This window comes from Gorilla gorilla, chromosome 11 (assembly GCF_029281585.2).
Source record: "Gorilla gorilla gorilla isolate KB3781 chromosome 11, NHGRI_mGorGor1-v2.1_pri, whole genome shotgun sequence".
NCBI classification, from domain to species: Eukaryota; Metazoa; Chordata; class Mammalia; order Primates; family Hominidae; genus Gorilla; species Gorilla gorilla.
Window position 1 is genome coordinate 127176342 of NC_073235.2, and position 15221 is coordinate 127191562.

The 15221-nt window shown below is 37.6% G+C and overlaps 1 protein-coding gene across 3 annotated transcripts in view; it reads right to left on the reverse strand.

The window, feature by feature from the left end:
• Positions 1-263: 263 nt before the first annotated feature.
• CUL3 (cullin 3) overlaps positions 264-15221 on the reverse strand; it is a 111617-nt gene continuing 96659 nt past the window's right edge. For all 3 annotated transcript variants that reach the window (XM_004033281.5, XM_031008769.3, XM_031008768.3), the window contains 3 exons: positions 8254-8440; positions 4558-4703; positions 264-735 (listed from right to left, as the gene is read on the reverse strand). In XM_004033281.5, the coding sequence (XP_004033329.3) occupies positions 604-735; positions 4558-4703; positions 8254-8440 (465 nt within the window). In that variant the 3' untranslated portion in view covers positions 264-603. The remainder of the gene's footprint in view (positions 736-4557; positions 4704-8253; positions 8441-15221) is intronic.

Below are 15221 nucleotides of genomic sequence, written 5' to 3' on the forward strand. Positions count from 1 at the left end.
CCCAAAACAAAGGTTCCTGGTCATAAGGCTAGAAGATGAGTAAGTGCAAGTGGTAGAATACAGCATGCTCAAATTGTATGCTTGGGTCTTTGTATATTTATCAAATCTTTAAAATTAAATAAGACTAGCTAAAGAAATGTCTTCAGAGCAAGATAACTGGGAAATCTGCATTTCTTTTGCCATTTTTGTTACCCAACTTACACAATGCGCAAAGTGCTAAGCAACACTACAAAACACATTTACATCAACACTGAAGACCTGGGGAAATGAAATCCAACAATTTTATTGTAATGAGCTGTATTTTCTAAATTTCTCTTTTATTTTCCTGTTTTCATACAGTAAAGAAAACAAAACGCAGCACATTCACATTTTCCCGAGGAACTGTAAAGATGATCTCTACAGGGATAAACGTTGTAAAGCCTGAAGCTCAATCAACTGATGTTGAAAACTCTCAAAGGGAGTAAAGGCTTGATCTCAATGGTCTAGAACATGTACTGTAATTTAATAGAAGAGATGGTCGTCTTAATATTTAATGATTTAAAAGAACTTCCCAGTCCATGCGAAGAGTACAGTCCAAGAATAAATCAAATTTCTGAACGCATTTTATGCTACATATGTGTATACTTTGCGATCCTCAGGTGTTCGTGCCAAATATTCTCTCTCAATAAGTCCTTCAATACGTTTCTTAATAACAACTGGACTTGGTAAGAATCGCGCCTTCAACTGCTGAGTTACCTAAAAAAGAAAGTAGACAGTATTTTTATATAAACACATAAAAATTCGTTATCTTTGAACAGAACTGATATGTCATTTTAACACTCAGAGACTGAACTTTACTAACTGGATTACCAAAGCTAAAAGCACAGAAACTTTAAAAAGGTTCTGTTTGAAAATGTAATATTATGGTTACAACACACTTCCTCAAATCAGAATGTGAATGCTAAAGTGGATAGCAGTTGAATAGTTGAATTAGTTGGAATTACAGTAGTGTGAGCATATGCCACCTATAGTTTAACCGTTTTGATGCCGTTATCTACTGACTTCTGGGTTATACTCAAAACTCACAGAACTTGGGTAGCCTATGTATTAAAGAACACAAACTCTGGACTCAGAGTACCTGGATAAACTCAGCTCTACCACCATTAGCTCTGGGACCTTGGCCCACTGGTGTGTACACTAAATGTGTTAACAGATGTAATGCCTTAGAATAAAGAATAATGCTGCCCAATCATAGTAAGTGCTTCTGTTGTTTTTTTCCAAGTACTATCAGGATTCTAAGTACTGTGCTATATATAATAATAAAATAATAACTAAAGCAGCAGTCATAGCCTGTCTATGCACTATTCATCCGTCATTTTGCATGTATGAGTTTATTTATTTTTTCTTTTTTGAGATCGAGTCTTGCTCTGTTGCCCAGGCTGGAGTGCAGCGGCGCAATCTCCACTCACTGCAAGCTCTGCCTCCCGGGTTCCCACCATTCTCCTGCCTCAGCCTCCTGAGTAGCTGGGACTACAGGCGCCCACCACCACACCCGGCTAATTTTTTGTACTTTTAGTAGAGACGGGGTTTCATCGTGTTAGCCAGGATGGTCTCGATCTCCTGACCTTGTGATCTGCCTGCCTCGGCCTCCCAAAGTGCTGGGATTACAGGCGTGAGCCACCGTGCCTGGCCTATTTAATGTTCTTAACCCTGCAAAATAAGTTGTCTCATTTTACAAACGAGGAAAATAAAGCCGGAGAAGAAAACTGACATCAACAAGTAGTAAATAACAGAGCCAACAGAGATGAATCTAAACCTTTCTGACCTCAAAGTCCATGTTCTTTGCTCTAATGCATCCACGAGCCAGCTTTGCTTTTACTCTTGTTGATCAGTTCATTTCCCAAAGCCACAATGGATTGATAATTCTTTGGAATCTGAAAATTCAGCACTTCATTCTGCAACTACAATTTATCGCCCTTCCAGGATTACCACTCCTGTATCGACAAACTTGCTCTCAACCCATCACCTGAGATCTCCCACCCTTTGCCCTTCTTTTCTTCCAGCCTATTAACAGCTCCTATCGACTTGCTCTCTCCCCTGTTTAACAGAGCCTAAACTGCATTCAAGATCACTTCTCTTGAAAGCTGCACTCTCAACAGGACCTTCTACTCCTGATTCTTTTGGTCCTATCCCATAAACACTATTTGATTAAACCTATATTCTGTATGTACTACATCATTATCAACCTACCACAGAGGTCTTTGCTGAGTAAAGATGTAGTTGTTAACACCGTATGTGTACACCAGGAGTCAGCAAACTGCAGTCACAGGCCAAATACACCCCACTACCTGTTTCTGTAAAATTTTACTGAAACACAGTCACATGTATTTATTTATTTTTTATTAGTTTTTTTTTGAGATGGAGTCTCGCTCTGTCGCCCAGGGTGGAGTACAATGGCACGATCTCGGCTCACTGCAACCTTCGCCTCCCGGCTTCAAGCAATTCTCCTGCCTCAGCCTCCCGAGTAGTTGGGATTACAGGCACCCACCACCAGCTAATTTTTGTATTTTTAGTAGGACGGGGTTTCGCTGTGTTTGTCAGGCTGGTCTTGAACTCCTGACCGCAGGTGATCCGCCCACCTTGGCCTCCCAAGGTGCTGGGATTACAGGCGTGAGCCACCGCGAGTCACATGCATTTATGTATTATCTATAGCTGCTTTCATGCTGCAACTGGCCATTTACAAAAACATCTGCCAATCTCTGGTGTAGACTAACACAAATTTATAGTATTCAAAAGTTCAGCAAGTTCCTGAGCACCATTCTTCGACAAGTATTATTTCAAATTTCTGACAATCCCCTTAAACTCCTCAACCCAGTCCTGCACCGAGCTCATATCGGGTTTCACATAGAGAAAAGAAGCCATTTCAATTTGAAGTTCTTTAAATTCCCACCCTACACATGTACATTTATCCATACTTACACCAAATCTTGCTTAGCACATACCCCTGCACCCTGCCCTAGGTTCTCAGGAAGAGGCATGTTCAGTAACATCTGTGTCAGTACACTACCATCATCATACTCTCTATACAATCCTCACCTTTCCTTTTCTAGAATGTGGTATTTATCCCTTCATCTCATTTTTTTCAATTTGTTTTTAAGGATCCATTCTTTATTCGTAGGATATAAACATGCTCAGTGTCCTCCCATTTTGGGGGGGAAAAAGCCCAAACCCTTCAACTCTACACTGAATCCTCTAATACTGCTCTCTCTGCCCTTTCCCTTGAGCCAATACCTCAAAGAATAAGCCACTCTTGGTGGTTTCCACCTCCATTTCCTTCTCAAGGCACTACCATTGGATATCCACTTTCATGAGTCCAATGAAAATATCTGAGAAAGTTAACCTGTCACGTAATTGCCAAAGTAAGTGTTTATTCAACTTGGTTTTTCCATGATTTTTTATATTACTGACCACTCACTCCTTGTAATTCTCTTCCCTTGTCATAGGACACTGTCATTTTGTTTTCTTTTCCTTCTAAAGCAGTGTTCTCAAATTTGAAAAAACATCACAATCACCTACAGCTCGTGTTAAAAAACCAGACTCTTGTGCCCTATCCTCAGAGTTTCTGATTCAATTCTCAGGCTCTGGTGGAACCTAAGGATCTGTGTTTCTCATGAGTTCCCAGGTGATGCTAAGGTAGCTGTTCCAAGAACCACACTGTGAAAACCAGTGCTCTAAAGAGTTTCTGTTGTTACACTCACCGTTCCTAAAATAAGGGAGGGGTCTATCCCATAGTTCTTTCTTGCTCTCCATGCTAACACTGAGCAATTTAATCCACACCTGTAGTTTTAACTACATTCTCATATAGCTAATTCCCAATGCAACTTCTAGCCCTCATGTCTATTGTCTTCCACCTGCCCCTGGATGTGCCAATACACAATAAAGTCAACTTGTACAAAACAATATTAAGTGACATCTGGACCACAGCAGCACATTACATTACCCTTCTCTTTTTGGTTAAAGAAACAAACCTCTATCTACTCATTCAAGCCAGAAACCTAAACGGCGTCTTCAACTTCTCCCTCTCACTTCCCATTATCAATCAGTAAAGTCTGTCAATTCTACTTCCCAATTATCTTGATTCAGTTTTCTACCCTCTACCAATACTTTACCCAGGTCCTAATCCTCTCCCACCTATCTTAATGGCCTCCTAAGGGGTCTTCCCCTCCTTAGTTTCCCAATTTGTAAAATGAAAGCATTTAATGAATGGTAACCATTATTAATTTCTAGAAGTAAAGGGAGTTTGTTTACACAAAGGTATTAATAGCAGTGAAAATCTTAATACTTCATGTGACAATATTCTACTATCATTTTAGTTATAAACACATTGGTTCCGAGAGTGTGCACATATTTGGATGTATCACCATGTTTAGTTACCAAGTGAGTGCCATACATTTCATAAGTGTTACATCACTAGGATTTCTTAATTGTAAAATTGTTTTTAAAATTAGTTGAATACAATAATTTTGTTAATAATGTTACTGTTTTTTCTATATTAGCCCAGTAGTGAAGAGTCCTCACCTCCGCTACTAGAACATTGTGCTGCATCTTCTTTCTAGATTTCATTATCCGCACTATAGCAGCTTCTATCTCATGTTTTCTGTCGTCGTCTACTTTCTGCCTTGTTTCTTTCCTCTCTGGGTCGGATTCACCTTGTTTGGCAGCAACTAAAATAGAAATAAAGACATTTATCATAAATCTAATTTTAAAATTTGGTTTATAAGCAAGCTTGTTATAATTCAATGTAATCCACAGATAAAAACCAATTTCAGCCTCTGAATATACACACTTATTAATTCAAGTACACATTCAAAAACTGTCTTATTTAATGTTTACTTGAATACTAAATTATCCTTTTCAAAAATGAGGAATTTAACTTTGAGATAATAAAGTTGATTTTGTTTTTATGCAGAATATAATTTCTTACCTGGAAGAAAAACAGTAGCTGAAAATATTCAGTAGTAAAATCACCAGTAAATAATTTTCATTGCTTATGACTATCAGAGGTGAATTGATTATTTTATTACCATGGCTCCAAGTTAAAACTCACCAAAAGTATCTCAGATAGGTGAGTATCTGTTGTCTTACTAACTCAAAATGTAGCTGTAATCTCTAAGGCTTTATGAGGAGACAAGAGTATGTACTGCCAAGATTCAGTCAGTGAAATAAATAATTTAAAAGTACCACTAGGATGTCAGTTCCTAAAATCTCCTTGCCAAAAATCTCCCTAGAGTTCTGTTATCTAACCATTTCTTGTCATATATTTTATTATGCTTTTTATGTCACAACCTCATCACAAATTCATACCAGATTCCAATCTTTAGGAGTCTTACTCTATTCTTCCCTATAGTCTTCAAAGCAACTGTTAAGGGAAATACAGAAGTCGTCTTCTCCTGCAACTCTGCTCTGAATGAAATAGCAGAAAAAGAAAACTGGTGTTTTATTCGTTCACCAAAAGGAGATAGATGTGAAGTTTCTGGAGGTAGAAACTGTAAAATTGCAAAGCAGCACATGGGGCATTGCTGACTGAGGCATGGGCATAGATAGCCACGAGACAGCAGATTGTACAATTTAGAAGATCATTCTGGTGTGCGTATCCATTCAACTGTTTCTAATTAGAATCCTTTGGATAAAAATACTGCTTTCGGTGTCATTTCCCAAGTGTAAGATAATCAATATCTTAGTAAAAAAAAAAAAAAAAAAAATTCGATGAAAATAATCTACTAAGAATGATGCTTATGATGCTTTTCCTCAGAAGTTGATGTCATGAAAAAATAAAAAGATAGAGGTACTGGTTTAAATGAAACTAAAAAGACATAAAAATTAAATGTAATGTGGAAATCTTGATGGAATCATGGATCCAAAAAGTGAGATATAAAAGAAATTTTTGAGACAACTGAGGCAATATGGGTGGTAAACAGATGACATGAAATTAATTTTCTTGGATATGATATAGGAGACGTGTGCTAAAGTTTTTTTAGGGGGAAACTGCTGAGATATTTGTAAATTAACTTCAAATGCTGTAGCAAACACATACACACACACAGAGGAAGGCAGGGAGGAAGACAAAATTCTAATGACTGGTAAACGTAGGTCACAGCCATATTGATATTCATTATAGTGCTTTTCACTTTCTTTGTGGATTTGAAAACAAAAAATACAAAGTTGCAGGGAAAAAAGTAGTTGTTTAAACAATCCCTTTGGCTCATCTGGATGTGGTCACCTAAATAAGTGTCTTCTTAAATACCTGCAGAAAAACATAGATGTGCAGATCGTGCTGATGAGTCAAAATGAGTATTCTTTTTAAATGTGAGGGGAGGGGCTCACTCTGGAGCCTAACACAATACTCCTCACTTGAGTGCAGCAGAAGGGGTTGTTGTGCAAGTGCCTATATATGACCTATATGCATGCTGGGGGATGGAATTTGAGAAAGGCAGGTGGTGGTGGTGATGGTGAAGACTTGTCAACTCTGGAAACTGCCTCCCCAGATTACAATTAATCTAATTCTTTTCAAAGGCTGTGTTATTTTAGTAATTCCTTTAACTTCTTTGCATGAACTTTTACTACTGGCTACAGTAAAAGCAGCATAAATAGGTAGGGTCTGAGTCTTCGAATATTTGATTATGTTACTGAGCCTTTGACAGTAAAACCAATGTGGTCACAATATTTACCACCAAAGAGAAAATTCTGACTTAAACTATGAGTAAGAGCCAAGATCATTTAAAAACCATTCCCAAGAAAAAAACATTGCTTTGTAGAATTTTATTGCTGAAAAGAACTTTTAAGCTCTAGTGAAATTCATCATATATATATTTCTGCTTTGAACATACCTAAAACACTACATACACATACTCCAGATACACACGTAAGTGTGCACACTTAACACGAAAATCTAAAAATCTATGAAGACTTTTTTAAACATAATACTAATATCTGATATTATTGCTGGACATGATAGAATCTGGGATAACAAAGACTGTTACTTATTTAGGGTACAGTAGGATGAGGGTAAGGTAATCCAAATAAATATTCCCACATATTTTCCTCTAATTCTAGGATACAAATGAGCCCTAAAATCCAAAACCTGTATCTGCCCAAATGTATAAAGTAGTTATGTCTTGCATTGGAAGAAAAATAAATTTTATTCCATGACACTGGCTAGCACAGTTTTGTTTTATTCTTAATATATATTTATGTCAAGACATGGGCCAATCTTGGCTAATGCAGATTACTATGATACAGTTTACAACTACAAGACAAAGGGGGCAAAGCCTTGCCAGAGACACTACTCTGTTCTACAAAGTATACATACGAAACAAAAAGATCAAAATGAAAAACAAAAATTTAAGTGTGCATATAAAGCTCTAGAATCCATGTACTCTGGTAATCAACTGTATATTTAACATTACTTTTAAAAAGACTATCATAATATACAATATAAATAACATTTTTTTAAAATCAACAAATGACAGTCATTTAAAAGATCATCTTATTTATCTTAGGACACTGTTTTATTGCACACATATTTGGCTGTAATGAATATATTAGTACTAGGAAGCCTATCTAATACTAGTTTTTAAGCCAAGTAGCAAACAATTAGTTTTAAACATCAATCAGCAAGGGTGGAGTGCCTTTTTTCCCCTTTAAATACACAGAAAACAAGCATCTTACATTATGTTAAATGTTTAATGAATAGAATTTTCATTATCGACTTATATGGCTCTATTAAAAATCATTCACATCAGTATCATTTCTATGTTTTTAAATTAAAGAGGATATGGGTTTTAAGATTTTGAAACAAAAAATATTTATCAAAATATAAATAGCAACATCCAAACATCAAACTTTTATATAGGTCTCCCAATTCTGAAAAACCTCTAAATCAGCTTTAAAATTAGACTTCCACTGACTATTAGTTAACAACTTAAAAACAATTTTAAGTACTAACATGTTCATAAACTGTATTCTATTTATTTAAAAACATGGAAAGAAATACTTTGTTCACACTATAAATTACTTTTTAAAATGCTTACTGTACTTGGATTCAAATGCATTTTGATACAAATACTTATCAATAAAAGCTGCTTTCTTTCTTAAGCCTAAGTATCATGCAGCACCAGAAAAGGAGTATTTTTAAAAGAAATCCAACAGATGAGATTTTTTTTCTAAAGAGAAAAATATATAATTTTTTGAGAGGAAAAATATAATTCCAGATACCTGTTTGAATCTTGACTCTGTGTAGTTTGGATGTGAATTGATCATTAACTGTAAATATATGACCATTTTCTATTTCCTTTGATTTGGGTTCTTTTGTAAGAACCCGCTGTGTTGGTTTACCACAGGCGAGGGACTGTAGGGCTCTAACAAGCTCTCTTTCAGGGATATCTGTCTCTTGCTGAATTTCCTGAAATTTCATCAGATTAACATAATTAGACTTTTTGAAAGATTAAAGTTAGTTAATTAGCAAGTAAACTGACCAAGCAGTAGTTAAAAAGAGGTAATTCCATTAAATAAATAATGCACAAAAAAGAATTCTCTTGAGTACTATGACACATCATTAAAATCTCATTATTTGAACAAACGAGAGGAAAGGGTGATTCAAGTTATAAAATATTAAAAAGACATGTACTTTTTTGTTTCAGGAGATACAATGGCTAATCTAAAAATGTTATCCAGCAGAGATTATTAGGAACCTGCTTCAACATTTAGGTAAAAATAAAGTGTTAACCAACATATAATTGCTAATTTTATAAATATTTTACAATCTTCCATCCAAGTTTATCCAGACTACTCTTTTGCTTAGTAATTTCTTTCATAGAAAAAAGGAAGGTAAGCCTGAGCTCAGGCCTTCTACAATACAATCAAAATTTACCATCCAAACTGACCATATGTATGCTTCTATGACCAAATGAAGAAAAAAAAAAAAAAACCTGGAATTACATTAAACATAAAAATCAACAAGCAATCTGTTTTGAAGTTCAGGTAATAATCTTTACTGTGTATTATGAATAATGATGTGAATGGTATGAATAAAGTGTAATACTAGGGGAGAAAAAGCAGCTCGGGAAAGAATGCTGTGTAATTTTAAATTCACTATTCTGTCAGTGGGACAGCAAGGAAACTGTACAGTTATATGATTTAGTCTCTACATGTCTATAGTGATATGTGATTGAGTAAAAGTCTTGACACTAGGATTTATTGCTTTGATGCACTGTATACAGCTGTCTCTTTCTCAAAAGCAGCTTATGAAGGGTGGGCATGAAGATGGTGATATTCAGATTATATGAGTAACTGATCTGGAGAGTCAGTCATTCTCTCTAGACAAGTCTTTGAGCAACAGTTCTGTTCTCCTAAAAAACTGTCAGGTAGGCAAGGATTCAGAGAAATGTGATTTTCAGTGATTACACATATTCATTTTCTTCAAATAATCTCTGGTTATATCTACCTACTTTAGACATTTCAAATAGTATAAATGCTAATCCCAGAAAATAGGTGCTATTATTAGAATGAAGATGTTTATTATTACATACATGCTAAAAGTGATTTATTTACATACTTTAGTTATTGCTTAATCATATTCAATGAACCAGAAATACCTTAGGTGGTATTTTAAGATTACAGATCATCCCAAGAGGTAACTACTACCAAAAGTATTTTATAAAAGTCAGTCCTAAAACCTTATAGTGGGGAATTCTTAGCTGCCTAAGAACAGAATGAAATGCCCCTAAAGTCATAAGGCTGTATATATAATGAGAGAGTTAAGCATAACAGTAGTTAGTATACTAGACATCTTTCTATTAGAGTTAGGAACAAGATAAGGATGCCTATCTTTACTATTACTATTTTACCTGCACTCTGGTAATCAATTGTATATTTAACATTACTTTTTAAAAGCAATGTTTTCCTATTCATCTATATATACACATGAATACAAGTATATGCATATACATGAACGTACACGAACACATCCACCTATACACCAGTATTAGTGTTAAATGACACCATAACATGAATTTTTCTATTAATTTCTTCAGATTTTTCAGCTAGCAAAAAGAGATTAAAGCTACAAGGAATTCCATAGTACTGTTCTATCATGACACAAGTGGAAATTTAGACTGGATCCAATGTTCTGTTGGTATATACATTTCTGACTTTGAGCACGAAAGCCTGTTTTTCAGAAGCAAATTTCTAGAAATGCACTTGCTTCCTCAAAGTTATAAATATTTTATATTTGCGCCAAGCATGGTTGCTCATGCCTGTAATCCCAGCACTTTGGGAGACCAAGGTAGGAAAATCACTCGAGCCCAAGAATTCAAAATCAGCCTGGTCAACATAGCAAGATGTGCTCTCTACCAAACATTTAAAAAATAGCCTGTAGTCCCAGCTACTCATGAGGCTAAGGTGGGAGGATGGCTTGAACCTGGGAGGTCGAGGTTATAGTGAGACATGATAATACCACTGCACTCCAGTCTGGGCAAGAATGAGACCCTGTCTCAAAATTTTTTTTTTTTAGTATTTGATAAATACTAATGAACTGCTTTCAAGTTGCTTAACAATTTAACCCCCCACAAAAATAGTATATGAATATCCACTCCCTCACACCCTCTTCAACACCAGATTTTCTTTTGCTCATGTTTGGCTAAAAATGAAATCTCATTATTTTAATTTGTACTTCTCATGACCACTACGGGAAAAAATATTTTTATATTTACAGGATATCTGTAATCTTCTATGCTTTCTCTATCTATATTCCTTCATGTTTTTATACTCAATTGTTTGCCTTCATACTGATTTACTGATGCTCTTTACAGATTATGGTTTTCAATTTTTATGTTATAAGTAAATTCTCCTAGTCTATTTTTAACTTAATATATCTCATCATATAGATGTGTTATCACTTATGTGGTTAAATCTGTTAATCTTTTCCTTTATTATTTTTGTAATAAATTTTTAAAAAGACATTTCTCACATTAAGGTTACCAAAATATTCAAAATTTTCTTCCATTATTTATATAGATTTGCACTTATATTTAGATTTTCACATTTATCTGGAATTTTATATTTGATGTGATCCATGGAATTGAGGTCTTAATACTACCCTCTTCTCACTCCCACAAATAAAAAACAATTAAATTCAGTTTTTAGAAACAACAAATTTGAGATCTGGCAAGATGGCCGAATAGGAACAGCTCCGATCTGCAGCTCCCAGCGTGACTAATGCAGAAGGTGGGTGATTTCTGCATTTCCAACTGAGGTACCTGGTTCATCTCAATGGGACTGGTCAGACAGTGGGTGCAGCCCACAGAGGGTGAGCAGAAGCAGGGTGGGGCGTCACCTCACCTGGGAAGCACAAGGGGTCAGGGAACTCCCTCCCCTAGCCAAGGGAAGCCCTGAGGGACTGTGCTATCTGGCCCAAATACTACGCTTTGCCCACAGTTTTTGCAACCTGCAGACCAGGAGATTCCCTTGTGTGCCTACACCACCAGGACCCTGGGTTTCTAGCACAAAACTGGTCGGCTGTTTGGGCAGATACCAACTTAGCTGTAGGAGTTTTTTTTCATATCCCAGTGGCAGCCGGAATCCCAGCGAGAGAGAACCGTCCACTCCCCTGGAAAGGGGGCTGAAGCCAGGGAGCCAAGTGGTCTTACTCAGTGGGTCCCACCCTGACAGAGCCCAGCAAGCAAGCTAAGATCCACTGGGTTGAAATTCTCGCTGCCAGCACAGCAGTCTGAAGTCAACCTGGGACACTCAAGCTTGGTGGGGGGAGGGGCGTCCACCATTACTGAGGCTTGAGTAGGCGGTTTTCCCCTCACAGTGTAAACAAGGCCTCCAGGAAGTTCGAACTGGGCGCGTGGCAAAGCTGCTGTGGCCAAACTGCCTCTCTAGATTCCTCTTCACTGGGCAGGGCATCTCGAAAAGAAAGGCAGCAGCCTGAGTCACGGGCTTGTAAATAAAACTCCCATCTCCCTGGGACAGAGCACCTGGGAAGAAGGCAGCTATGGGCCCAGCTTCAGCAGAATTAAATAAATGTTCCTGCCTGCTGGCTCTGAAGAGAGCAGTGGATCTCACAGCACAGCACTCCAGCTCTGCGAAGGGACAGACTGCCTCCTCAAGTGGGTCCATGACCCCCATGCCTCCCTGACAGGAGACACCTCCCAGCAGGGGTCAACAGACACCTCATACAGGAGAGCTCCAGCTGGCATCTGGCAGGTGCCCCTCTGGGACAAAGCTTCCAGAGGAAGGAGCAGGCAGCAATCTTTGCTGTTCTGCAGCCTCCACTGGTGATACGTAGGCGAACAGGGTCTGGAGTGGACCTCCAGCAAACTGCAGCAGACCTGCAGAAGAGGGGCCTGATTGTTAGAAGGAAAACTAACAAACAGAAAGCAATAACATTCAACATCAACAAAAAGAATGCCCATGCAAAAACCCCATCCAGAGGTCATCAGCATCAAAGATCAAAGGTAGATAAATCCATGAAGATGAGGAAAACCCAGTGCGAAAAAGATGAAAATTCCAAAAACTAGAATGCCTCTTCTCCTCCAAAGGATCAGAACTCCTCGCCAGCAAGGGCACAAAACTGGATGGAGAATGAGTTTGACAAACTGACAGAAGTAGGCTTCAGAAGGTGGGTAACAACAAACTCCTCTGAGCTAAAGGAGCATGTTCTAACCCAATGCAAAGAAGCTAAGAACCTGGATAAAAGGTTACAGGAACTGCTAACTAGAATAATCAGTTTAGAGAAGACCATAAATGACCTGATGGAGCTGAAAAACACAGCACAAGAACTTCGTGAAGCACACACAAGTATCAACAGCCAAATCGATCAAGCAGAAGAAAGGATATCAAAGACAGAAGATCAACTTAATGAAATAAAGCGTGAAGACAAGATTAGGGAAAAAAGAATGAAAAGGAACAAACAAAGCCTCTAAGAAATATGAGACTATGTGAAAAGACCAAACTTACGTTTGACTGGTGTACCTGAAAGTGACGGGGAGAATGGAACCAACTTGGAAAACACACTTCAGGATATTAACCAGGAGAACTTCCCCAACCTAGCAAGACAGGCCAACATTCAAATTCAGGAAATACAGAGAACACCACAAAGATATTCCTCCAGAAGAGCAACCCCAAGACACATAATCATCAGATTCACCAAGGTTGAAATGAAGGAAAAAATGTTAAGGGCAGCCAGAAAGGTCAGGTTACCCAAAAAGGGAAGCCCATCAGACTAACAGCAGATCCCTCTGCAGAAACCCTACAAGCCAGAAGAGGGGGGGGGGGGGGGGGGGGGTGGCGGGCAATATTCAACAATCTTAAAGAGAAGAATGTTCAACCCAGAATATCATATCCAGCCAAACTAAGCTTCATAAGCAAAGGAGAAATAAAATCCTTTACAGACAAGCAAATGCTGAGGGATTCTGTCACCACCAGGTCTGCCTTACAAGGGCTTCTGAAGGAAGCACTAAATATGGAAAAGAAAAATCGGTACCAGCCACCACAAAAACATACCAAAATGTAAAGACTATCGACACTATGAAGAAACTGCAACAACTAATGGGCAAAATAACTAGCTAACATCATAATGACAGGATCGAATTCACACATAACAATATTACCTTAAACGTAAAGGGGCTAAATGCCCCAATTAAAAGACACAGACTGGCAAATTGGATAAAGAGTCAAGGCCTATCAGTGTGCTATATTCAGGAGACCCATCTCACATGCAAAGGCACACACAGGCTCAAAATAAAGGGATGGAGGAATATTTACCAAGCCCCCCCCCCCCCCCAAAAAAAAAGCAGGGGTTGCAATCCTAGTCTCTGATAAAAAAAGACAAAGAAGGGCATTACATAATGGTAAAGGGATCAATGCAACAAGAAGAGCTAACTATCCTAAATATATATGCACCCAACACAGGAGCACCCAGATTCATAAAGCAAATTCATAAAGTCTCTACAGAGACTCAGACTCCCACACAATAATAGGGGGAGACTTTAATACCCCACTGTCAATATTAGACAGATCAATGAGACAGAAAATTAACAAGGATATTCAGGGACCTGAACTCAGCTCTGGACCAACAGACATCTATAGAACTCTCCATCCCACATCAACAGAATATATATTCTTCTCAGCACCATATCACACTTACTCTAATATTGACCACATAATGGGAAGTAAAACACTCCTCAGCAAATGCAAAAGAATGGAAATCGTAACAAACAGTCTCTCAGACCACAGTGGAATCAAATTAGAACTCAGGATTAAGAAACTCACTCAAAACTGTACAACTACATGGAAACTGAACAACCTGTTCCTGAATGACTAGTGGGTAAATAACACAATGAAGGCAGAAATAAATACGTTATTTGAAACCAATGAGAACTAAGACACGACGTACCAGAATCTCTGGGACACGGCTAAAGCAGTGTGTAGAGGGAAATTTATAGCACTAATTGCCCACAGGAGAAAGCAGGAAAGATCTAAAATTGACACCCTAACATCACAATTAAAAGAACTAGACAAGCAAGAGCAAACAAATTCAAAAGCTAGCAGAAGACAAATAACTAACATCAGAACAGAACTGAAGGAGATAAGAGAAAACAGAACACTCTTCAAAAAAAAAAAAATCAATGAATCCAGGAACTTGTTTTTTGAAAAGATTAAAAAATAGATAAGACTGCTAACCAGACTAATAAAGGAGAGAGAAGAATCAAATAGACACAATAAAAAACGATAAAGTGGATATCACCACAGATCCCACAGAAATACAAACTACCATCAGGGAATACTATAAACACTTTTATGCAAATAAACTAGAAAATCTGGAAGAAATGCATAAATTCCTGGACACATACACCCTCCCAAGACTAAGCCAGGAAGAAGTCGAATCCCTGAATGGACCAATAACAAGTTCTGAAACTGAGGCAGTAATAGCCTACCAACCCAAAAAAGCCCAGGATCAGACGGATTCAGTCGAATTCTACCAGAAGTACAAAGAGGAGCTGGTACCATTCCTTCTGAAACTATTCCAAACAATATAAAAAGAGAGACTTCACCTTAACTCATTTTATGAGGCCAGCATCATCTTGATACCAAAACCTGGCAGAGACACAACAAAAAAAGAAAATTTCAGGCCAATATCCCTGAGGAACATCGATGTGAAAATTCTCAATAAAATACTG